Consider the following 24525-nt stretch of genomic DNA (forward strand, 5'->3'; position numbering starts at 1 on the left):
TAAATGGGACAAGTATGCAGCCAAGAATACTTTATCTAGCAAGGCTGTCATCCAGAACAGGAGAGATTAAGACTGTCCAGGAAAAAAACAGATAACAACAACAACAAACTAAAGGAATTTGTGAGCAATAAACCAGCCCTGCAAGAAATTTTAAAGGGGATCCTTTGAGTGTAGAGAGCCCAAAAGTAAACAAGGACCAGAAAGGAATACAGACAATATACAGAAAAACCAAATTTCTAGGTAATACAATGGCACTAGCTTCATATCTCTCAATAATTACTGTGAATGGAAAAGGACTAACTGCTCCAATCAAAAGACATAGGGTATCAGAATGGATTTTTTTGTGTGTGTTATGTTAGTCACCATAAAATACATCATTAGTTTCTGATGCAGTGTTCCAAGATTCATTGTTCATGTACCACACCCAGCACTCCATGCAATACGTGCCCTCCTTAATATCCACCACCAGGCTCACCCTCCACCCACACCCCTCCTCTCTAAAACCCTCAGTTTGTTCCTCAGAGTCCACAGTCTCCCGTGGTTTGTCTCCCCCTCTAATTTGCGCCAATTCACTTTTCCTTCCTTTCTCCTAATGTCTTCCATGTTATTCCCTATGTTCCACAAGTAAGTGAAACCATATGATAATTGATTTTCTCTGCTTGACTTATTTCACTCAGCATAAAAGACCCATCCCCTACCAGAGGACTCAAAGACACCTCCAGATTCAAAGCAAGGTGGTAGAGAACAACTTCCCATGCTAATGGACATCAAAACAAAACTGGAGAAACAATTCCTATATCAAACTACATATTTTTTTAAGATTTTATTTATTTGATAGAAAAAGAGAGAGAGAGCAAGAGAGGGAGTATAAACAGGGGGAGTGGGAGAGGGAGAAGCAGGCTCCCTATTGAACAAGGAGCCTGATGCAGGGTTCAATCCCAGAACTCTGGAATCATGACCGAGCCAAAGGCAGACGCTTAACAACTGAGCCACCCAGGCACCCCAAGCATCCCCAGATTTGATATACAACTCAAAGACCTAGAAAAATGGCAGAATGATCCCTCCAATTTGGCTTCAATGTACTGTCAATCTCAGCTGGCATCATGGACCATGAAAAAGCAAGATGAAAACACACAAGAACAAAAATACCCTGGCTGAAGTATTAAAATTTATTATTTGGGGGGCACCTAGGTGGTTCAGTGGGTTAAGCCTCTGCCTTCAGTTCAGGTCATGATCCCAGGGTCCTGGGATCCAGCCCTGCATTGGGCTCCCTGCTCAGCGGGGAGCCTGCTTCCACCTCTCTCTCTCTGCCTGCCTGTCTACTTTAGATCTCTCTCTGTCAAATAAATAAATAAAATATTTTTTTTAAATATATAAATAGGGCGCCTGAGTGGCTCAGTGGGTTAAGCCGCTGCCTTCGGCTCAAGTCATGATCTCAGGGTCCTGGGATCGAGTCCCGCATCGGGCTCTCTGCTCAGCGGAGAGCCTGCTTCCCTTCCTCTCTCTCTGCCTGCCTCTCTGCCTACTTGTGATCTCTCTCTGTCAAATAAATAAGTAAAATCTTTTAAAAAAAAATAAAATATATAAATAAAATAAAAATTATTATTTTTACTAAATTATTCTCAAATCCCCATATGTAACATCTTATTTGTAACATGGGATGTATAGCACTTCTGCTACATCCCTAAGCCCCAAGGAAAATAATTGGTGTGAACATAACTGGCCTCTCTTTTTTTTTTTTTATGGAATGCCATTTTTGCTTGAAGAAATGAATGACAGAGAAACTTGGATTTTTTAGACTAGGATATTTCACAGGCAGTTTCTTTTTTTTTTATTTTATTTATCAGAGAGAGAAAGAGGGGGAGAGAGCAAGCACAGGCAGACAGAATGGCGGGCAGAGGCAGAGGGAGAAGCAGGCTCCCCGCCGAGCAAGGATCCCGATGTGGGACTCGATCCCAGGACGCTGGGATCATGACCCAAGCCGAAGGCAGCTGCTCAACCAACTGAGCCACCCAGGCGTCCCCACAGGCAGTTTCTTGAAAATGAACACAAACCTATCACTTCACGAAAATCAGCTCACATATGATAGCTGACAGTACTTTCTGCCTTGATAAAATGTAATCTCCCAACAGAAAATCAGAATTTTGGAAAACTTATGATCCACTAATAAGCTTGACAGCTTCTCAGTACCCACAAACTTTCTCCTTGGGATTGGTGGTAATATTGAAACAAACATGAATTTTTGATAATTCGATTCACTCTCATCAATACTGGAACATATATATAACTAAATAAAGTGAAACAACATATTTCTTTTATTAATACTTATCTTTTATGGTGGGTTTCTTTTTTTTTTTAAGACTTTATTTATTTGACAAAGAGAGATCACAAGTAGGCAGAGAGGCAAGCAGAGAGAGAGAGGAGGAGGAAGCAGGCTCCCTGCCAAGCAAAGAGCTCAATGCAGGACTCGATCCCAGAACCCTGTGATCATGACCTGAGTGGAAAGCAGAGGCTTAACCCACTAAGCCACCCAGGCGCCTCCATATTTCTTAAAAAAAAAAAAAAAAAAAAAAAACAGGGGCTCCTGGGTGGCTCAGTCATTAGGCATCTGAGGCAACTGCCCTAGGCTCAGATCATGATCCTGGGGTTCTGGGATAATGCCCCACAGCAATCTTAGAATCCAGCCCCCCATCAGGCTCCCTACTCTATGAGAAGCCTGCTTCTCCCTCTCCCAATCCCCTTGCTTGTGTTCCCCCTCTCGCTGTCTCTCTCTGTCAAATAAATAAATAAAATCTTAAAAAAATATAAAATTTAAATTTTAAATTTTAAAAAGAAAATTTTTTTTAATCATGCATTAGTACAAGATCCATCTGGTGTGCAAGTTGGGCCTGTGGATTTTAATGTAACAGACAAGGACATAGTCAATGATACTGTTTCAGGTTCCACTTCAAAAGTAACCTTAGAGAATGAATACCTTGTGTAGTTTGAATATAGTATCAAAGATGAATAGCAATAATTCTCTGAAAAGGCTATAAAACATGATATTCTCAATATTTGTTCATTTACAGCAAGGCTGTAAATTTGTTCATATACTTCAACCAAAACAACTCCATAAATGCAGAAGCAAATCTGAACATCCAATGGTATTCTAAGGAAACAGACAAGAAAGATAGAGACTTGTAAAAATGGAATATGTAAGAAAATCCACTCTTCTAGCTATCCTATTTATTTGGGGAACTGGTTATTTTTCATAAAAACAGTATTTCTGTTTTCATGTCAGCTGCTTTTAATATAATTCTAAATAAATTAATAAATTTATTAATAATAAATGTTTAACCCTGTTTTATTCCTACTATGGTAAACATCACACACAAACACAAAATTGACATACACAAAAATATTCTTGGGATCCTCAGTAATTTGTAAAACTATATAGATACCCTGTGAACAAAATGTTTTAGAATCACTTATTCAAACAGCTCCAGCGCCATAATTCAGGGAGACAGAGTCACGAGGAGCGCGCCGTGCAGTATGTGAGGGGTCGGGTCAAAGGCCCAGGTCCCCAGACCTGCCTCTCAGGGTCTCAGATCCCAGGGCAGTGTCTGGGGCGAGGAAGCAGAGTGCCAGGGAGTCCCCATCTCCTCGGGTTTCCCTTCCTCTCACAACCTGCATCATGTCCTCCTACCTGGATACTCGTGACGCGAACCCAGTGCACACTCCCATTGGGCATCGGGTTTCTAGAGAAGCCAATCAGCGGCACCGCGGATCCAGCTTCTGAAGTCTTTACCAGACCTTGGGACTCAGTTCTCCTCCTCAGACCCTAAGGGTCTGGGGCATGGGCCCCCGAGCCCTCGCATTGTTGCTGTCGGGGGCCTTGGCAGTGGCCGAGACCTGGGCGGGTGAGTGCGGGGACGGGAGGAAAGGGCCTCTGCCGGGCGGGAGCGGGGGGACCGCCGGGCAGGGACGCGGGACCCCCGGGGAAGGCGCCTCTCCGCCGCCCCCACCCCCGCCCCGGCCTGTGCTCCTCGGTCCCTCCCCGCCTCCGCCCTGCTCTCCCAGACTTGATGCTTCCCCTCCCCCGGCCCTCCCCACCCTCCTCCTGGGCCCCAGGCCCAGCGCGGGGAGGAGTGTCGGGCGGGTTTTCAGCCCTCCGCGCCCGCAGGCTCCCACTACCTGAGGTATTTCTCCACCGCGGTGTCCCGGCCCGGCCGCGGGGAGCCCCGGTACTGGGAAGTCGGCTACGTGGACGACACGCAGTTCGCGCGGTTCGACAGCGACTCTGCCAGTCGGAGGATGGAGCCGCGGGCGCCGTGGGTGGAGCAGGAGGGGCCGGAGTATTGGGACCAGGAGACGCGGAGGGTCAAGCACAACGCGCAGGCTTTCCAAGTGAGCCTGAACACCCTGCGGGGCTACTACAACCAGAGCGAGGCCGGTGAGCGACAGGGCCTGGGTCCAGGTCACGACCCCCATCCCCACCGATGGGAGGGTGTCGCCCCCGAGTGTCCGGGTATGAGCGCCACCGTGAGGCTGCGGGACCCACTTGTGCCCAGACCCGGGAAGAGCGCGCGGGAACCTCTATGGGGTTTACTTTGTGTTTGGACTTAGTCGCTCGCCGGTAGGGGCGGGGAGGGTTTTGGGGGCTGACCGCTGCTGCCGGGCTGGGGGCGGGGCCAGGGTCTCACACTTTCCAGTGGACTTCTGCCTGCGACGTGGGGGCCCACGGGCGTCTCCTCCGCGGGTACCAGCAGTGGGCGTACGACGGCGCGGATTACATCGCCCTGAACGAGGACCTGCGTTCCTGGACCGCGGCGGACACGGCGGCGCAGATCACCCGCCGCAAGTGGGAGGCTGCGGGTGAGGCAAAGCGCTACAGGAACTACCTGGAGGTCACGTGCGTGGAGTGGCTCCGGAGGCACCTGGAGAACGGGAAGGAGACGCTGCTGCGCTCAAGTACCAGGGCCAACAGGGCCTCCCTGATCTCCCCTCCCCTGGGGCTGGCTTCCCACCAGGAAGGGAAAATGGACTCAGTGGCAGAACACCGCCTTCCCACGGGTGGGGAGATCGGTGGGATCTCCCATGGGAGATCCGCGGGTGGGGAGACCGAGACCTCCGCCTGGGTGTTCAGGTTCCTACTGGAGAGTGACTCACCCAGAGGGCCGCTTTTCTCTAAAGGGCAATTGAGGAATCCAGTCTCTCCCAGGAGGCAGGTGGAGACCATTCCTGAAATAATGACCTTGGCAGCCACCTTGGCAACCGTGGCTTTCCCTCTCAAGGCCTTGTTCTCTGAGAACATCTTTGGAGGTCTGACTCCAGGTTTTGTGACTCATTCACCTTCCCACCCAGTCAGCACAGATTAGAGTGCTCTCTCAGACCTACAGCCTCCTACCCTGGACTCTCTCCCCGATTCTAGAACTTTCCAGGATTAGGAGATCCTTTAGACTACATTGGTTTCTGGGTTTTGTGCTTCTTCCATTCAAATCAGTGGCCCTGTCCACCTCAGGATGGTCACATGAATGCCCTTTCAGTGGCCCTTAATGGTAAACCAAAGGGTGGAATTTCTGATTCTTTTTCTTCAGAACCCCCCAACACACACGTGACCCACCACCCCATCTCTGACCATGATGTCATCCTGAGGTGCTGGGCCCTGGGCTTCTACCCTGTGGAGATCACCCTGACCTGGCAGCGTGAGGGAGAGGACCTGACCCAGGACACAGAGCTTGTGGAGACCAGGCCTGCAGGAGATGGGACCTTCCAGAAGTGGGCTGCCGTGGTGGTGCCTTCTGGAGAGGAGCAGAGATACACATGCCATGTGCAGCATGAGGGACTGTCTGAGCCCATTACCTTGAGATGAGGTAAGGAGGGTTTTGGGGTCGAGCCTCTTCTCAGGGAAAGCAGAAGGCCTTCTGGAGAATTTCAACAGGGTCAAGATTCAAACCAGAGGTCTGAACCCTTCACCCTTCCTTTCTAGAGCCTCCTCTTCCCATCGTCCTCATCACATGGATCATTGCTGGTCCGGCTCTCCTTGTGGTCACTGTGGTGATTGGAGCTGTGATCTGGAGGAAGAAGTGCTCAGGTAGGGAATGGAGTGGAAGGATCTGAGGTTTCTTGTCCCTTTGGGGGTTTCCTAGGTAGCAGACCGTCCTGCCTTGTAACTGGAAAGTACCATCCTTGCACATGTACTTGCCCACTCTGGAGCTGATCACTAACACGCAGTGTGTAGCAAACATTTGTGACAATGAAGGACACATTTTCATCTTGTTAAGCCTGGTGATGGGGACCTGATTCCCAGCAGTCACAGGACAGAGAGGAAGGATCCTGCTGAGAACAGACCTCCAGCATGTCAGGTGACCCAGTGACCCCACACCTTGTTCTTCGTGTTTTCTGATCCTACCTTGGTCTTCAGGCACAATTCGGGAAACTTCATTTTCAACCAAGACTAGGAATTTCCTCTATGATCTCCTGGCCTCACCCTGTCCCCGGCCTCTAACATGATATTTTCTTCCCCTGGGATGAAAAGGACCGGGTGAAAGGTGATATCTCATTGTGGTTTTGATTTGTATTTCCCTGATGATGAGTGATGTTGAGCATCTTTTCCTGTGTCTGTTGGACACTTAGATGTCTTCTTGGAAACATGTCTGTTCATGTCTTCTGTTATTTTTTAATTGGAATATTTGTTTTTTCTTTGTTTAATTGTGTAAGTTCTTTGTCATTTTAGATACTAACCCTTTATCAGATATGTTATCTGCAAATATTTTCTCCCATTCTGTCGGCTCCTCCTTCACTGTATCGAAGCTTTTTATTTTGATCCAAATAGTTTATTTTTATTTTTGTTTTTGTTTTTCTTGCCTCAGGAGTCATACCTAGATAAAAGTTGTTGTGCTTGATGTCCAAGAAATTACTGCCCGAGCTCTATTCTAGGATTTATATGGTTTCCTCACATTTAACTCTTTAATGTGTTTTGAATTCACTTTTGTGTATGGTTTAAGGAGATGGTCCAGTTTCATTCTTTTACATGTTGCTGTCCAGTTTTCTCAACATCATTTTTGGATAGTCTTTTTTCCATTGCATATTCTTTCCTGTTTTCTCAAAGACAAATTGATCATATAACTGTGAGTTTACTTCTGGATTTTCTACTCTGTCTCATTGATCTATACATGTAATTTTGTACCAGTAACATGCTGTTGATTGCTGCAGCTTTGTGAGTTTTTTTGTAGGTTTTTTTTTTTTAAGATTTTATTTATTTATATGACAGAGAGACACACAGCAAGAGAGGGAGCACAAGCAGGGGAAGTGGGAGAGGGAAAAGGAGAAGGAAGCTTCCCTCGGAGCAGGAAGCCTGATGTGGGACTTGATCCCAGAATCCTGGGATCATGACCTGAGCCAAAGACAGAAGCTTAACGACTGAGTCATGAAGGCACCCCTTAGTACAACTTTGTAGTATAACTTGAAGTCTGGAACTTGATACCTCCAGATTTGCTTTCCTTTTTTAAGGTTGTTTGGCTATTCAGGCTCTTTTGTGGTTCCATACAAATTTTAGGATTATTTGTTCTAGTTCTGTGAGAAGTGTTATTGGTATTTTGATAGGTATTACATCAAATATGTAGATTTTGGGTAGTATAGACATCTTAACAATATTGTTCTTCCAATCCATGAGCATGGATTGTCTTCCCGTTTGTTTGTGCCATCTTCAATTTCTTTCATCAGTGTTTTCTAGTTTTCAGTGTATAGATTTTTTAATTCTTTGGTTATGTTTATTCCTAGGTACTTGCCATCCCCTCTCCCCCAAAGACCAGAAAATTGCTCCAGGTCCAACTGCCCAGATCCTTGGCCCTTATCCCTCCTTTGGTTCCTTGACCCCAGTGGGCCTCACTCCTGACACCTAGTTCCCAAACTGGCTCTTTCCACCACGTGGTCAGCTCCAGCCTTTCCGTACAGCCAGCATTCTCCCAGCCTGCCTGACCTGGGCTGGATGCCCCCCCTAAACCTCTCTGGGGATCTGACGTGTCTCCCTTCCCAATATCACCCCCACCATGCAGGTCCTTCTCCAAGGAGTTCACCACGGTGTTTTGATTCTATTTTCTCTTTCATTCCCCTCCTTTCTCATATAAACTACCCTTTGGGCTCCCTGCTCTGCCTCTCTAAAACCCCTGCCTACTGCCTCTCCCCAGGGGACCCGGACAGGTCCAGCCCATCCCCACCTGGGGACTCACCCTGCCACTATTCCACTTGGACCTAACCCTTGCCCTCCTCCATGGGCACTGGCCCACATTAAGCTCCCTTGTGCCCACAATCCACCTCCTCCCACAACAGAGTCCTCTGCCTCAGAGTCTCTCCCTCCCTTCGCCCTATCTCCTCCCTGATGAGCCTTCACCACAGGCAGCAGCCTCTGGCTCTCCACTCCACCATAAGCCCCCACCCCCGGGCTTCATGGCAGCTCTGGCCATGGATTAATCAACCTTTGCCTCTCCACTGCTCCTCCCTCCCAGCTGGCAAGAAGACCACTCCTTCACCATGGCTTTCTTGTCCCTCCCTTGGTCCCTGCAGGCCAGCCTTTCCCCTTGACCTCCTACTTTCACCTACCCACAGAGACCTGTGACTCCCTCTCCTGGCTCCTGTCCTGCATGTCTACCCATTTCCAGCCCCCTCTACCATTCCTTCTCCCCTCTCCTTCCTGCCCCCTTTCCTCTCTTCCTGCATTAGAAAGCCTTCTTCCTGTGCCTTGTACAGATGCATTTTCTGCATGCCCAATACTTCAAGCAGGTCAGGACAGCTGAGCTTTTCTGAGAAACATAAGACATGCAGTTACTTCCAGAAGACAGTTTCATCCATGTTATCCTCCCTGCCCAGGATCCCATGGTCTTTGTTATAACCTCACAGGGGTGTCCCAGGATGAATCTGTGCATCGGAGAATTTTTGCTGAAAGATACTGGGATGGTCAGGCCTTCCTGCACCATGACAACAAGAAAGATGTGGCAGAGTCACAGAGATTAGGGGCCGAAGCAATCCGGGGACCTGAGACATGGGCAACAGAGACCAAGGGCTTGAGAGACCCCGGCGAGGAACTCAGAATGAGTCTGGAAGACCTCCTGGCCCTGCAGGCACCAAGAAGAGGTGAGAGTGGGGTCAGAGCAAAAAGGATAGGAAACCTTTCCCAGGGAAGTTCAGGGCAGAGAACAGAGACCTATCTCTTACCCTGGATTGGCTGAGGGTGGGGGTGAGGTCTGAGGGTCTGCGGACTTCAGCCTACAGGGACCATTACTGAGCCAACACAGGGAAGATGTGGAGAAGAGCAGACAGGGCCTCCTCTGGCTGGAGTTTGTCACTGGGGCGGGGAGGGCAGAGGGACACAGGTTGGGAAATTCACTGCTGGATGTGGCCGGCTTGCATTTCCTCCAGGAGATCTGGGACTGGGAGATCCAAGAAGACAACTGCACCAGGGTCTTCAGGCATTTCCACTGTGATGGGGAGCCCTCCCTCTACTATGACTTGAATACCCATGGATGGACAGTTCCCTGCTCTTCCACACTGACCTTGATTATGGAAATCAAGAAACCTGGGATGTAGATGGCTCTCAAAGCCAGGATTCCTTAGCCATGTGCAGGGAGAGCTTTGTGGAAGCATCAGAAATATCTGGAGTCCTGGATGGGCTTCTTGGGAAAAAAAAGGTTCAGCCCTGGGGCAGAGGCCTTCCTCTCCCCTAGACCCATTGAACCTCCTCCTGCAAAACCCTGACCAAGGAAACCCTCCCTGTCCTATGGAATGCACATATGTTCTCTTGGCCCATTGTATTGTGATCGGCCTAAACTCTTAAAGCCTCTGGATAAAGAATAGAGATACCAATCATGTGGGGCCAGAAGTGAATTCTCTCAGGAGCACCTGGGTGGCCCAGCTGGTTGATGTCGAATTCTTGATTTTTAACTCGGGTCATGATCTCAGCACAGAGTCTGCTTGGGATTCTCTCTATCCCCCTCCCAATGACCCTCCCTGCTCATGCACTCTATAAATAGATTAAATAGATATAGATAGATAGATAGATAGATAGATAGATAGATAGATAAAATCTTAAAAAAAAATCTGAATCCTGTCAGTGTTAATAGTCCAGGGAGACAGTGGACTCTGCTACAGAAAACTGAACCAGGAAGGTGGGTGTCAGGCAGGAGAGGAAGCCTAGCCTCCATGTCACAAAGAGTTCCATTATATTCTCCTCAGCCCAAGAACCCACCCATCATGCCCCGTCCTCAGCATCAACATGTGGATCCAAGAAAGTGAGGTCTGGATCCCAGGGTCTTCCACCAGTCCAAAGGAACTGGACCCCAGGGTGCAGAACAAACTTGGAGAAGGTCTGGGGTCAATGAAGGCCTCAGCAAGAGATGAAAAGGTGGGAGAAGCAGCCCTCTTCTCTCTGTTTCCCTTAGAGGGGCGCAGGGCTCAGCCATGTGCCTCACTGGCTCTGTGCTTTCTCCCCAGTGCCCCAAACAGAGAACGTGTTCTGCAGCCAGCCCTTGGAGGGCTTGGTCAGCCTAATATGCTGGGCTTTCCATTTCTCTCCTGGGAATATCTCCCTGACCTGACTTCAGGATCAGGAACCCCTGAGCCAAGATGCCTAGTCCTGCCTAGTGGAAATGGGACCTACTGGACATGGAGGACCATAAGGGTGCCCCAGGGAAAGGAGCAGAGTTTCACTTGCTGCATGGAAGCCACAGGGAACAACACTGCACACCCTGTGCACTCCGGTGGGCCTCGGGTGATCATGGAGGGGGCTCTGACTCTGGTCGGGTCAGGAGCCAGGGTGAAGAGAAGAGAGCAGACCTGTGGTCCTGGGGAGCCCCAGTTGATATATGGCCCTTTTCCTGGAAAGGCCCTAGTGCAGTATGGACAGACAGTTGCCTGGCTGCTGCTGCTGCTGCTGCTGCTGCTGCTGCTGCTGCTGCTGCTGCTTTTATCACCATTATTGTGTGTGTTCTTTCTCCAAGAACAAGAAATCAATAGCAGTTATGGGAGCCCAAGTGAGAAATCTGGGGAGTGGGGGTGGATGGGAGGGGCTCTCATGGATGTGGGCCCCTCATGTCTCCCTCTGCATAGACTGTAGGGAAAGACAACTTCTGTAACAGGAGCCGGAAGTCAGATTTCTGAGAGGGGTTGGGAGCCATGTCTGCATCCCCACCCTTAGCCCTGCTCACAGCCAGGGACACCAGGGCCCTTGAGTGGTGAGTATGGCCTCTCCTTGCTCTGAGTGAGGGTTGGACAGTGGGGCTGGGACTCCCTGCTCTGAGCTTGTCCTTCCCTGTCTCTATTCTCAGGCTAAGCAGGGCTCTTCCAGGGATGTTTCCATGTGGTAGGTGGTGGAGAGGTGGTGGCAAGGGCAGCTTCGGGATGCAAAGGGTGGACAGACAGCCTCAGGCTGGGGTCTCAAGAATTTCCTACACCTCATTTACAAGAAGGTTGCAACAAGCACTGCCTGAATTGCCTGGGGGAGTCCCTACAAGGAAAGAGGCAGGAAGGCCCTGGCAGCCTCAGCCAAGCAGCATTTGGGGAGGACCTGTGATTCCAGGTGTAAGTGGGCCAAGAAGGAGCAGGGAAGGCCAAATGCAGCTTGGGAGCCTGGGCCAGGGGTGAGGATGGAGGACAAGGCCAGGCCTCTGAGAGCATGTAGTGCTCTGAGTCAGGTTAAGTACAGACTCCACTGGAAGCCACTTTTTCTACACTGGGCCTGTTGGTCTCCTGAGCTTTCTGATGTCCCTTCTGGTTAGGAACTGCTGGCTCAGGACCAGGGGAGGGATGAAGCTGAGCTGTAGGTGGGGTCTGTGCCTGTGGCTGAGCGTGGCCAACAAGCAGACAACAGCCTGGTGGTACACAGGTGCTTATGCAGGTGGGGATCCAGACAGCTAGGGAGAGAAGATGCTATGTGACCACTACCTGGCCTGGAGGAAGAGGTAACAGATACCTGTCTTTCAGGCATGCCCTGTGCTCTGTAGTTGGATGGGTCAGGGCTTGAGAGGAGGGAAAGCATTGAGTTTATGCTCCAGGGTGTTGTCCTTGGCCGTGGGGCACTTTCTTGTTCCTGTCTGGTAGTTGGTAGAAGCAGGCCCAGGTGACAATGCTGAGGGATCATGGTGGGGTGTGGGGACGGGGTTGGGGGGGACCAGCAAAGGCTGAGGAAAGGGGTGTGAGAGAGAAAACAGTGAGGGTGTTATGCTCCTTCAGATAAAGGCAAGGCTGAATTTGGACAACTGAAGGAGAAGTCACACAAAGCACACAAGGCAATATTTGGCACCAGATAGGCTTCTATTGGTTTCTCTTTTCTCAATGAGCTTGTTAGCCTTCAAGACCTGGGTTAACACCAGATGGCACCAACAGGCCATAATGGCAGCAAACAGCATTTGACAACCTCAGGGCATCCCCACTGAGAGGCAACATATTCTGGAATATTCTAGACCATTCAGATCTCAAAGATGACTCTAGCCCCAACCCATATCACACAGAGCAGAAGAGCTGCTGTTGGGCCTAGCTGACTCACACAATGAGAGAGAATAAAACGTGGTTGTACCATTTGGAGATTTTTTTTTTTGTTATTTAGCAATAGGTAACAGCAATGTCTAATGTACTACTATTATTACATTTTATTTATTGTCTGTCTTTCCTGTCAGATGGGAAGCATTAAGACAATATGTATTTTGTCTGTTTCCTTAAATGATTACCAGGCCTAACACAAACACTGGCCCAGAGGCATTCATGGAGTATACTTAAAGGAAGGAAGGGAGGGAGGGAGTAAGGATGAATTGTTGTAGGCAGAATTCCTTAAAGTTGGCTTTGGGGCTGTAAAGAGGAAAGTTTGTGGGCATTTGGCATGAGGAGTTTCTTATGATTTGTGTATGTATGTGTGCACGCACCTGCATGAGTTCCTTTGTGAGTTTAGTATGTACATATTGGTCTTGGCTGCCTGAACAAGGAACCAGGAATATGAAGAGTAACTCCTGCACTCATATTTCAAATACATGGGCAGTATAGACAGGTAGCACTGCTGATAATTGAAATTATCAAGTCTGAGGAGAGAATGAAAAAAAAAAGGCAGGGGGCGCCTGGGTGGCTCAGCGGGTTAAAGCCTCTGCCTTCAGCTCAGGTCATGATCCCGGAGTTCTGGGATCGAGCCCCGCATCAGGCTCTCTGCTCAGCGGGGAGCCTGCTTCCTGCTCTCTCTCTTTCTCTCTGCCTGCCTCTCCGTCTGCTTGTGATTTCTGTCAAATAAATAAATAAAATCTTAAAAAAAAAAAAAAAAACTGAAGAAAGTGAAGAGACCCTAAGGGAGCACTAAGACACCATAAAGGGAATTAACATATGCATTTTGGGAGTCCCAGAGGGCAAAATGGGAACCCTTAGAAATCTGCTCTAATGAGAGAAATCTCTGTCTGAAAGGGACTCAGGGGATGAAAAGGGCATAATTCTAGGTGGCCGTGTGGTCTCAAGTTCCCAGGAGTCACAGAACTAACAGGGGTGCCTAAGCCATTAGAGTGCCCAAACAGTGAAGCAGTGAAATGTTTATGTTCAGTGAGCCAGGAGGGAACTCTCAGCTTGGGTCGCCATAAATCGGGAGCCAGGCCTGATCGGGTGACCACTCCACCTGCACACCCAGAAAAGGACTGAAACACTTGGACCATCTGCCATTCCCCAAGAGGGGTGGAAAAGGGGCCCCTATAACTGTGCAACAGCTCACAGTGTGGCAACCCCATAAAGGACAGCAGGGCAAACCCAGCTGTCCCTGGGGAGCATCGGAGCAGGTAAGCCCTCAAGCCCCCAATCGCTCTCAGCCTCAGGGCACTACAAAAGGCAGTAACATGAGACCCTCAGACTCCCCTGGGGAGGGACTGCTGTGGGCATGCACCACAGGAGTCTGCAGATTTGGGCCCACACAAAGGTGAAGACTATTTGTCCCAGAAAGTTTACTGAAGAGATGGGACGGTGATCTTTCTGTTCTAGGGCTGGAGACTGGGACCCAGCCATTTTCATTCTGATCCTCTAAAGAGGCATGGAGAGCCTTCAGGGAACAAAAGCCACACATAGGACCAGCTTACACTGAGGCCCAGGGCCCTGGCAAGGAGTGGTGCAACACCACCCAGGTAGACACCTGAAAAGCAGCACAGCAGGCCCCTTCCCTAGACCAATTGGAAGAACAGGTGCATAGATGGTTTACAGTCTACAGGACTGTAAAACTGCAGCACTGGGGGGAAATAATATACATAACTCAAGGTTTTTTCTTACAATTCCTATATCTTTCAGTCTAAAATTTTCCATTTCTTTTTTTTTTTCTTTTTTCCCACTTGAACTAGTTTCTTATTTTAACTACTCTTTGTTTTTAAGTCACGTTTAGCTTTTATTTTTTACATTTACACTTTATAGATAAAAACTTCATTTTTGGTCTTTTTTTACTCTATTCAATTTTATTTTTGTATATATAGGTTTTGTTTTCTTTGTAATTTTGGGACTTAGTGTCTTCTAACATACAGACCAAAATTTACTCAGGAAGAAGTGGATCACCTTGCTTTGTCCACCTTATGAGATTATATTCTCTTCTTCTACTCTTTTTTGTTTTGGTTTGGTTTGGTTTGCTTTTCTATTCTTGTTTCTGACCTCTTTGGATTTGTCTAGTGTGCATTGTGCTTGAGTTGTGGTTGATATTTTTGCTTCTGCTCACTCACTCACCCATTCTTCTCTGGGCAAAATGACTAGGAGGAACTCACAATGAAAGAAAAAAGCAAGAGTAAGGTTTTCTGCCACAGATCTAATTGAGATGGGTATAAGTAAAATGTCAGAGATGGAATTCAGGGTAGCAATTATAAAGTTAATAGCTGGGCTTGAATAAAGAATAAAAGACAGTAGAAGATCTCATAGGGAAGAAATGAGAACTAATCAGGCCAACTTAAAAATGCTGTAACTAAGGGGTGCCCGGGTGGCTCAGTGGGTTAAGCCTCTGCCTTCGGCTCAAGTCATGATCTCAGGGTCCTGGGATCAAGCCCTGCATCTGGCTCTCTGCTGAGCAGAGAGCCTGCTTCCCCCTCCCTCTCTCTGCCTACCTGTGATCTCTGTCAAATAAATAAAATATGTATTTTTTAAATGCTGTAACTGAAATGCAGGCTAAATTGGATGCTCTAAGGGTGCCTAGGTGGCTCATTGGTTAAATGTCTGCCTTCAGGGGCGCCTGGATGGCTCGGTGGGTTAAAGCCTCTGCCTTCGGCTCAGGTCATGATCTCAGGGTCCTGGGATCGAGCCCCACATTGGGCTCTCTGCTTGGCAGGGAGCCTGCTTCCTCCTCTCTCTCTCTCTGCCTGCCTCTCTGCCTACTTGTGACCTCTGTCTGTCAAATTAAAAAAAAAAAAAATGTCTGTCTTCAGCACAGGTCATGATCTCAAGGTCCTGGGATCAAGCCCTGCATCAGGCTCCCTGCTCAGTGGAGAGCCTGCTTCCCCCTCTTCCTCTGCTCCTCCCTCTGCTCCTGCTCATTCTCTCTCAAATAAATAAATATATATTTTTTTTAATTGGAAGCTCTAACAGCTATGGTGAATGAGACAGAAGAGAGAGTAAATGATCTAAAAGAGATGCTGATGGAAAGGAAGAAAGTTGAGGAAAAAAGAGAAAAACATCTAATAACCCATGAAGGGTTTCATGGCATCGAGAAACCGATGCCATGAAACATGCCAATGTCAGAGTTACTGGGGTAATAGAAAATGAAGAGAGAAAGAGAGGGCCAGAAGGTATATTTGAGCAAATCATAAATGAGAACTTCTCTAATCTGGGAAAGGAAACAAGCATTTATGTCCAAGAAGCAGAGAGGACCCCTCTCAAAATCAATAAAAATATATCAACAGCCCAACATATAATAGTGAAGCTTGCAAATTTCAGAGACAAAGAGAAAATCCTGAGAGCAGCTCAACAGGAGTCTCCTCCTGTGTATGCAAGAACATACACTAACATCAGACCTATCCACAGAAACCTGGCAGCCCAGAAAGGGCTGGCAAAATATATTCAGGGTACTAAATGAGAAGAACATTTAGCCAAAAGTTCTTTTTTTTTTTTTTTTAAGATTTTATTTATTTATTTGACAGAGAGAAATCACAAGTAGATGGAGAGGCAGGCAGAGAGAGAGAGGGAAGCAGGCTCTCTGCTCAGCAGAGAGCCCGATGCGGGACTCGATCCCAGGACTCTGAGATCATGACCTGAGCCGAAGGCAGCGGCTTAACCCACTGAGCCACCCAGGCGCCCCTAGCCAAGAGTTCTTTACCAAGCAAGGCTGTCATTGAGAATGGAAGGAGAGATAAAGAGGTTCCAGGAGAGACAGAAACTGAAAGAATATGTGACCTCCAAGCCAGCCCTGCAAAAATATTAATGGGATCCTTGTAAGTGAAGAGAAAGCTCACGAGTAACATAGACTAAAAAGAAACAGAAACAATCTATAGGAACAGGGACTTTTCAGATAATATGACATTAAATTCATATATTTCAATAGTTACTCTGAATGTAAATGGACTAAATGCTCCAATCAAAGGACATGGGTTATCAGATTGTTTTAAAAAACAAGATCCATCCATATGCTGTCTACAAGAGACTCATTTAGACCTAAAGACACCTCCAAACTGAAACTGAGGGGTGGAGAACAGTTTGCCACATTAATGGAACTCAAAAGAAAGCCAGGGTAGCAATCCTTGTATCAGACAAATTGCATTTAAACCAAAGACTGTAGTAAAAGAGGAAGAGCAGCATTATATCACATTTAAAGGGTCTATCCAACAAGAAGATCTAAAAATTGTAAATGTTTATGCCCCCAACATGGGAGCAGTTATATAAACCAATTAATAACCAAAGTAAACACATTGATAAGAATACAATAATAGTAGGGGACTTCAACACACCCACTTAGAGCAAAGGACAGATCATCTAAGCAGAAAATGAACGAAGAAATACGGGCTTTGAATGACACAATGGACCAGATGGACCTCACGGATATATACAGAGCATTCCATCCTAAAACAACAAAATACTGGTTCTTCTCAAGTGCACATGGCAAAGATCACATACTGGTTCACAAACTGGGTCTCAGCCAATACCAAAAGATTGGGATTATTCTCTGCATGTCTTCAGACCACAATGCTTTGAAACTGGAACTCAATCACAAGAAGAAATTTGGAAGGAACGCAAACACTTGGAGGTTGAAGTGCTCCTTACTGAAGAATAAATGGGTCAACCAAGAAATTAAAGAGGAATTTTAGGGGCACCTGGGTGGCTCAGTGGGTTAGGCTGCTGCCTTTGGCTCAGGTCATGATCTCAGGGTCCTGGGATTGAGTCCCGCATCGGGCTCTCTGCTCAGCAGGGAGCCTGCTTCCTCCTCTCTCTCTCTGCCTGCCTCTCTGCCTACTGGTGATCTCTCTCTGTCAAATAAATAAATAAAATCTTGGGGCGCCTGGGTGGCTCAGTGGGTTAAAGCTTCTGCCTTCGGCTCAGGTCATGATCCCAGGGTCCTGGGATCAAGCCCCACATCCGGCTCTCTGCTCAGCGGGGAGCCTGCTTCTCCCTCTCTCTCTGTCTGCTTCTCTGCCTACTTGTGATCTCTGTCTGTCAAAGAAATAAAATCTTTAAAAATAATAATAATAAAATAAATAAATAAATAAAATCTTTTTTAAAAAAAAGGAATTTTAAAAACTCCTCGAAATTAATGAGAATGAAAGCAAACTGGATCATAACCTTTGGGATACAGCAAAGGTGATCCTATGAGGGAAGTACATTGCAATACAAACCTTCCTCAAAAAATTGGAAAAATCTCAAATTCATAAGCTAACCTTAAACCTAAACAAGCTGGAGAAAAAACAGCAAATAAAGCCTAAACCAAGCAGGAGAAGAGAAATAATAAAGACTAGAGCAGAAATCAATGAAATAGAACCCAGGAGAACTGTAGAACAAATCAATGAAACTAGGAGCTGGTTCTTTGAAAGAATTAATAAGATTAATAAACCCCTGGCCAGATTATCAAAAAGAAAAGAGAAAAGAAAAAAGAAAAGAAAATCATTAAGGAAAGAGGAGAGATCACAACCAACACCAAAGAAATACAAACAATTATAAGAACATATTATGAGCAACTATATGCCAGCAAATTGATAATCTGGAAGAAATGGATGCATTCCTAGAGAAGTATACTACCAAAACTGAACCAGGAAGAAAGAGAAAACTTCAACAGATCATAACCAGTAAGGAAATTGAAGCAGTAATCACATATCTCCCAACAAACAAGAGCCCGGGCCAGATGGCTTCCCAGGAGAATTTTTTTTTTAATTTTTATTTATTTATTTGTCAGAGAGAGAGATCACAAGTAGGCAGAGAGGCTACAAGTAGGCAGAGAGGCAGGCAGAGAGAGGGGGAGAAAGCAGGCTCCCCAGTGAGCAGAGAGCCCGATGTGGGGTTCGATCCCGGGACCCTGAGATCATAACCTGAGCCAAAGGCAGAGGCTTTAACCCACTGAGCCACCCAGGCACCCCTTCCCAGAGGGATTCTACCAAACATTTAAAGAATTAATACTTATTCTCCTGAAACTGTTTCAAAAATAGAAATGGAAGGGAAACTTCCAAACTCATTCTATGAGGCCGGAATTACCTTGACCCCAAAACCAGACAAAGACCCCATCAGAAAGGAAAATTACAGATCAATATCCCTGATAAACATGGATGCCAAAATACTCACCAAGATACTAGCCAATAGAATCCAGCAGAACATTAAAAGGATTATCCACCAGGACCAAGTAGAATTTATTCCTGGGCTGCAACATCTGTAAATCAATCAGTATGATAGGTCACATTAATAAAAGAAAAGACAAGCACCATATGATCCTCTCAATGATACAGAAAAAGCATATGAGGGGCGCCTGGGTGGCTCAGTGGGTTAAAGCCTCTGCCTTCGGCTCAGGTCATGATCCCAGGGTCCTGGGATCGAGCCCCATGTTGGGCTCTCTGCTCAGCAGGGAACCTGCTTCCTCCTCTCTCTGCCTGCCTCTCTGCCTACTTGTAATCTCTGCCTGTCAAATAAATAAATAAAATCTTTTAAAATTTTTTGAAAAAGAAAAAGCATTTGACAAAATACAGCATCCTTTCTTAATTAAAACTCTTCAAAGTGTAGGGGTAGATGGAACATACCTCAATGTCATAAAAGCCATCTATGAAAACCTTACAGCGAATATCATTTTCAGTGGGGATGAGTGCTTTTCCTCAAGGTTAGGAAAATTACAGGGATGCCCACTCTCACCACTATTGTTCAACATCGTACTAGAAGTCCCAGCCTCAGCAACCCAACAACAAGAAGAAATAAAGGCATTCAAATTGGCAAAGAAGAAGTCAAACTCTCACTCTTCACACATGACAGGATACTTTATGTGAAAAACCCAAAACCTACCCCAAAATTGCTAAAACTCATACAGCAATTCAGCAACATGGCAGGATACAAAATCAATGCACAGAAATCAGTTGTAGGGGCACCTGGGTGGCTCAGTGGGTTAAAGCCTCTGTGTTTGGCTCAGGTCACTGGGATCCAGCCCCGCATCAGGCTCTCTGCTCAGCAGAAAGCCTACTTCTCTTCCTTTCTCTCTGCCTGCCTCTCTGCCTGCTTGTGATCTCTATCTGACAAATAAATAAATAAAATCTTAAAAGAAAGAAAGAAAGAAAGAAAGAAAGAAAGAAAGAAAGAAAGAAAGAAAGAAAAGAAATCAGTTGCATTTCTACACACTAACAATGTGACTAAAGAAAGAAATTAAGGAATTGATCCCATTTACAATTGCACCAAAAACCATAAGATAACTAGGAATAAACCTAACCAAAATAGTAAAGGACCTGTACTCCAGAAACTACAGAATAAATATAAAAGAAATAGAGGAAGACACAAAGAGATGGAAAAAGCTTCCATGCTTATGAATTGGAAGAATAAACATTGTTAAAATGTGCTGTCCAGAACAATCTACACATTCAATGCAATCCCTATCAAAATGCCATCAACATTTTTCACACAGCTGGAAAAAACAATCTTAAAATTTGTACAGAATCTGTACAACACCTGAACACCCTGCGGGGCTACTACAACCAGAGCGAGGCCAGTGAGCGACAGGGTCGGGTGCAGATCACGACCCCCATTCCCCACCCACGTACACGGTTCCGAGTTCCAAGCGTCACCGGGAATTGAGAGAACCCTACCGGGAACTCTGGCCCTCCCCGAGCCAGCGGTAACGTTTAGGCAGTTTTACTTGTGTTTGGACTTAAAACCCTGCCTGTTGGGGCGGGGAGGGTCTCACACCTACCAGTGCATGTACGGCTGTGACGTGGAGCCGGAGGGGCGCCTACTCCGCGGGTACAATCAGGACTCCTACCACCGCGCGGATTAAATCGTCGTGAGCCAGGACCTGCGCTCCTGGACCACACTCCGCTGGTGACGCGGGGCTCTATAGGAACTATAGGAACTACGTGGAGGGCAGGGGCGTAGAGTGGATCCCAAGGTACCTGGAGAACCCAAAGGAGACCTTGCAGCGAGCAGGTACGAGGGGCCACGGGGGCCTCCCTGATCTCCCCTCCCCTGGGGCTGGCTTCCCTCCAGGGAGAGGAAATGGACTCAATGTCAGAACACCACCCTCCCACGGGTGGGGAGAGGGAGGTCCGCCTGGGTGTTCAGGTTCCTACTGGAGAGTGACTCACCCAGAGGGCTGCTTTTCTCTAAAGGACAATTGAGGAATCCAGTCTCTCCCAGGAGGCAGGTGGAGGCCATTCCTGAAATAACCCATCAGCCTTTCCCTTTAACCCTGGCAGCTACCTTGGAAATCATGACTTTCCCCTCTCAATGCCTTTTTCTCCAATGATAGCATCTTTGGTGTTCCGACTCTGGGTTTCCTGACTCATTCACCCTGCACCACAGTCAGGACTACTAGTGTGGTCTCCCTCTTAGACCTCCTACCCTGGGTTCTCTCCATGATTCTAGAATTCCTAGATTAGGAGATCCCAAAAGTTAGGTTGATGACTGGGCTTTGTGCTTCTTCAATCCAAAACAGTGGCCCAGCATTGGTGGTATAGTGGTGAGCATAGCTGCCTTCCAAAACAGTGGCCCTGGTCACATGAATGCCCTTTCAGTGGCCGATAAAGGTAAGCCCGAGTGTGGTGGATTTTCTGATTCTCTTCCTCAGAAGCCCCCAACACATGTGACACCCACCACCCCATCTCTGACCGTGATGCCACCCTGAGGTGCTGGGCCCTGGGCTTCTACCCTGTGGAGATCACCCTGATCTGACAGCAGTGAGGGAGAGGACCTGACCCAGGAAACAGAGCTTGTGGAGACCAGGTCAGCAGGAGATGGAACTTTCCAGGAAGTGGGCGGTTGAGGTGGTGCCTTATGGAGCAGAACAGATAAACATGCCATGTGCAGCATGAGGGGCTGCCCGATCCCATCACCAAGAGATGGGGTAAGGAGGGTTTGGGGTCGAGCCTCTTCTCAGGGAAAGCAGAAGGCCTTCTGGAGAATTCCAGCAGGGTCAGGATTCAAACCAGAGGTCTGGAACCCCCACTGTCCCTTCCCTTTCCAGAGCTGCCTCGTCCCACCATCCCCATCATGTGGATCATTGCTGGTCCGGCTCTCCTTGTGGTCGCTGTGGTATTTGGAGCTGTGATCTGGAGGAAGAAGTGCTCAGGTAGGGAATGGAGTGGAAGGATCTGAGGTTTCTTATCCCACTGGGGGTTTCCTAGGTAGCAGACCGTCCTGCCTTGTAACTGGAAAGTACCATCCCTTGCACATGTACTTGCCCACTCTGGAGCCGATCACTAACACTGACTCTGTAGCAAACACTTGTGACAATGAAGGATACATTTTCATCTTGACAGTTCTGGTGATGGGGACCTGACTCCCAGCAGTCACAGGACAGAGAGGAAGGATCCTGCTGAGAACAGACCTCCAGCAAGTCAGGTAACCCAGTGACCCCACACCTCATTCTTCATGTTTCCTGATCCTGTCCTGGGTCTTCAGGCACAATTCTGGAAACTTCAACTTCAACCAGGACTAGGAGTTTCCTCTAGGATCTCATGGCCTCTCCTTGTCCTCAGCCTCTAACATGATATTTTCTTCCCACCAGAGGAAAAGTACCAGCCCGATACCAGGCTCCTTGCCCGATACTCTGCCTCTCCTTCTCTCTCTGCCCCTCCCCCTGTTCGTGCTCTCTCTCTCACTCTCTCAAATAAATAAAATATTAAAAAAACAACAACAAATAGGGGCGCCTGGGTGGCTCAGTGGGTTAAAGCCTCTGCCTTCAGCTCAGGTCATGAACCCAGGGTCTTGGGATCTAGCCCCGCATTGGGCTCTCTGCTCGGCAGGGAACCTGCTTCCCTTCCTCTTTCTCTCTCTGCCTGCCTCTCTGCCTACTTGTGATCTCTGTCTGTCAAATACATAAAATATTTAAAAAAAAAAAAAAAGAAAGAAAGAAAGAAGAAGAAGAAAAGAAAAGAAAAAACAAATAGAGCGCCTTGGTAGCTCAGTGGGTTAACCCTCTGCCTTCAGCTAAGGTCATGATCTCAGGGTCCTGGGATCGAGTCCTGCATCAAGCTCTCTGCTTAGCAGGGAGCCTGCTTCCCCCTCTCTCTGCCTGCCTCTCTGCGTACTTGTGATCTCTCTCTCTCTGTCAAATAAATAAATAAATAAAATCTTTAAAAAAAAAAATACTATTCAGCAAAAATACTCAGCAGTGAGGGGCATATGGGTGGCTCACTGGTTAAGCCTCTGCCTTCTGCTCAGATCATGATCCCAGGTCCTGGGATTGAGCCCTGCATCGGGCTCTCTGCTCAGCAGGGAACCTGCTTACCCTTCCCCTGCCTGCCTCTCTACCTACTTGTGATCTCTCTCTGTGTGTCAAATAAATAAATTAAAATCTTTAAAAAAAAAAAAAAGGCAGTGGAATTACCGATAGTTCTATTTTAATTTTTTGAGGAATCTCCATACTGTTTTCCATGGTGGCTGTACTGATTTACATTTCTGCTATAATGCATGAGAGGGGTATCTGGGTGGCTCAATGGGTTAAGCCTCTGCCTTCAGCTCAGGTCATGATCTCAGGGTCCTGGGATTGAGCCCCACATCAGGTTCTCTGCTCAGTGGGGAGCCTGCTTCCCCCTCTCTGAATCTGCCTGCCTCTCTGCCTACTTGTGATCTCTGTCTGTCAAATAAATAAAATCTTAAAAAAAAAAATAGTGCATGAGGGTTTGCTTCTCTCCACATCATCCCCAACACTTGTTATTTCTTCTTGTTATTTCTTATCCTTTTTTTTTTTAAAGCAAACTCTATAACTAAAGGGGGCTCAAACTTACAACCCCAAGATCAAGAGTGGCATGCTCTACCGACTGAACCAGTCAGGCTCCCTCTTGTGTTTTTGGTACTGGCTATTCTGACTGGTATGACATAATATCTCAAAGTGGTTTTGATTTGCATTTTGATGGGTAAGGAAACACAAATTGGTAAGTACAACATGTATGCATGCTTGATGGACAGATACATAGACCACAAGCTCTAACCAAGAGTCCCAAAACCTCATAAAAGAGATAACATGTGAGCTGCATTTGAGGCATGAGTAGAAACCCAAAGGACACCCAGCACAAGTGAATGCTGTTCAGAAGTGTCTTTGCCTGGACCAGGCCTGGATTCAGATGAAGCCGACCGAGGTGCCAGGTGCTTTCGGGTTAAGAAAGTGTCCTGAATTCTGACTATTCAGAAGTCACAGCTACTACATGTTGAAACGTGAAAGTCTGATTTTTTCTGAAAAGCAAAATCCTGCTAAAAGGCATGTTAAAAAGCAGAGTGCTGGGCCCTGACCCCTGGACTTTCTGATTCTATAGGGCCTGAAATCTGCATTTCTCACAAGTTCCCAGTTTGGGAGCTTCCCAGCTTGCCCCAAGTCCACACTTTGAGAACCTTAGTCCTAAGCCTGTCTGGTTTGGTTTCTAGTATCAGAAGAGGTCTGGAAAAGGACTGGGGCAGAGGCGTAGGATAAACTAAACCATACCTGCCCCTCCCTCAAGAACCCTACTCGCACCGCAGATATCCAGTGTGGATTGCCTTGGGTTCCAGGAAGGGCAGGCACCCAGGTCACACCCAGATGCAGAGGTCTAAGAGTGTCATCCAGAAGCAGTGCTTTACACACAGCACCTGGGGCTTCCTAGGACTCTACAGATGGGCTCCTGCCCCTCAGACCCTTCCCTGCCCTCACAACATTGACCTCCAGGCCTTGCTCTATCATACCTCAGCTGCTGGGACCTATGATGTGACTGGAGGAACACTGAGCATACTTTCCAGTCCAAATATAGGGTAACGTAGCCTGATAATTTTTTTTCTTTTTCATAGCCTGACAATTATAAGACAGCTAACAAAGATAAAAGAATGGGCTAACAATGATGGTCTTGATATTTTGGCAAAGGGCTTCAGTAAGATGTCCTAGACTAAAACCACCGAAGTGATTTATTTTTGAGTCACTGGGACTTTCAA

At 47.2% G+C, this 24525-nt stretch overlaps 1 protein-coding gene and 1 long non-coding RNA gene across 2 annotated transcripts; both read left to right on the plus strand.

The window, feature by feature from the left end:
* Positions 1-3742: 3742 nt before the first annotated feature.
* LOC309865873 (HLA class I histocompatibility antigen, alpha chain G-like) lies at positions 3743-15118 on the plus strand. Its single transcript, XM_082732844.1, is given in 8 exon segments — positions 3743-3899; positions 4163-4432; positions 4675-4950; positions 5577-5848; position 5852; positions 5969-6073; positions 8878-9111; positions 10210-15118. Coding segments are annotated over 8 exon segments (1368 nt in total). The 5' UTR covers positions 3743-3835; the 3' UTR covers positions 10356-15118.
* A 2552-nt stretch (positions 15119-17670) lies between these two features.
* On the plus strand, positions 17671-23191 carry LOC309865894. Its single transcript, XR_014312299.1, has 4 exons — positions 17671-20553; positions 21194-21348; positions 21590-21694; positions 21885-23191. It is a non-coding gene; the product is annotated as an uncharacterized lncRNA (long non-coding RNA).
* The last annotated feature ends 1334 nt before the right edge of the window (positions 23192-24525 follow it).

The sequence above is a fragment of the Mustela nivalis genome (genome assembly GCF_964662115.1).
Source record: "Mustela nivalis genome assembly, chromosome: 5".
NCBI lineage: Eukaryota > Metazoa > Chordata > Mammalia > Carnivora > Mustelidae > Mustela > Mustela nivalis.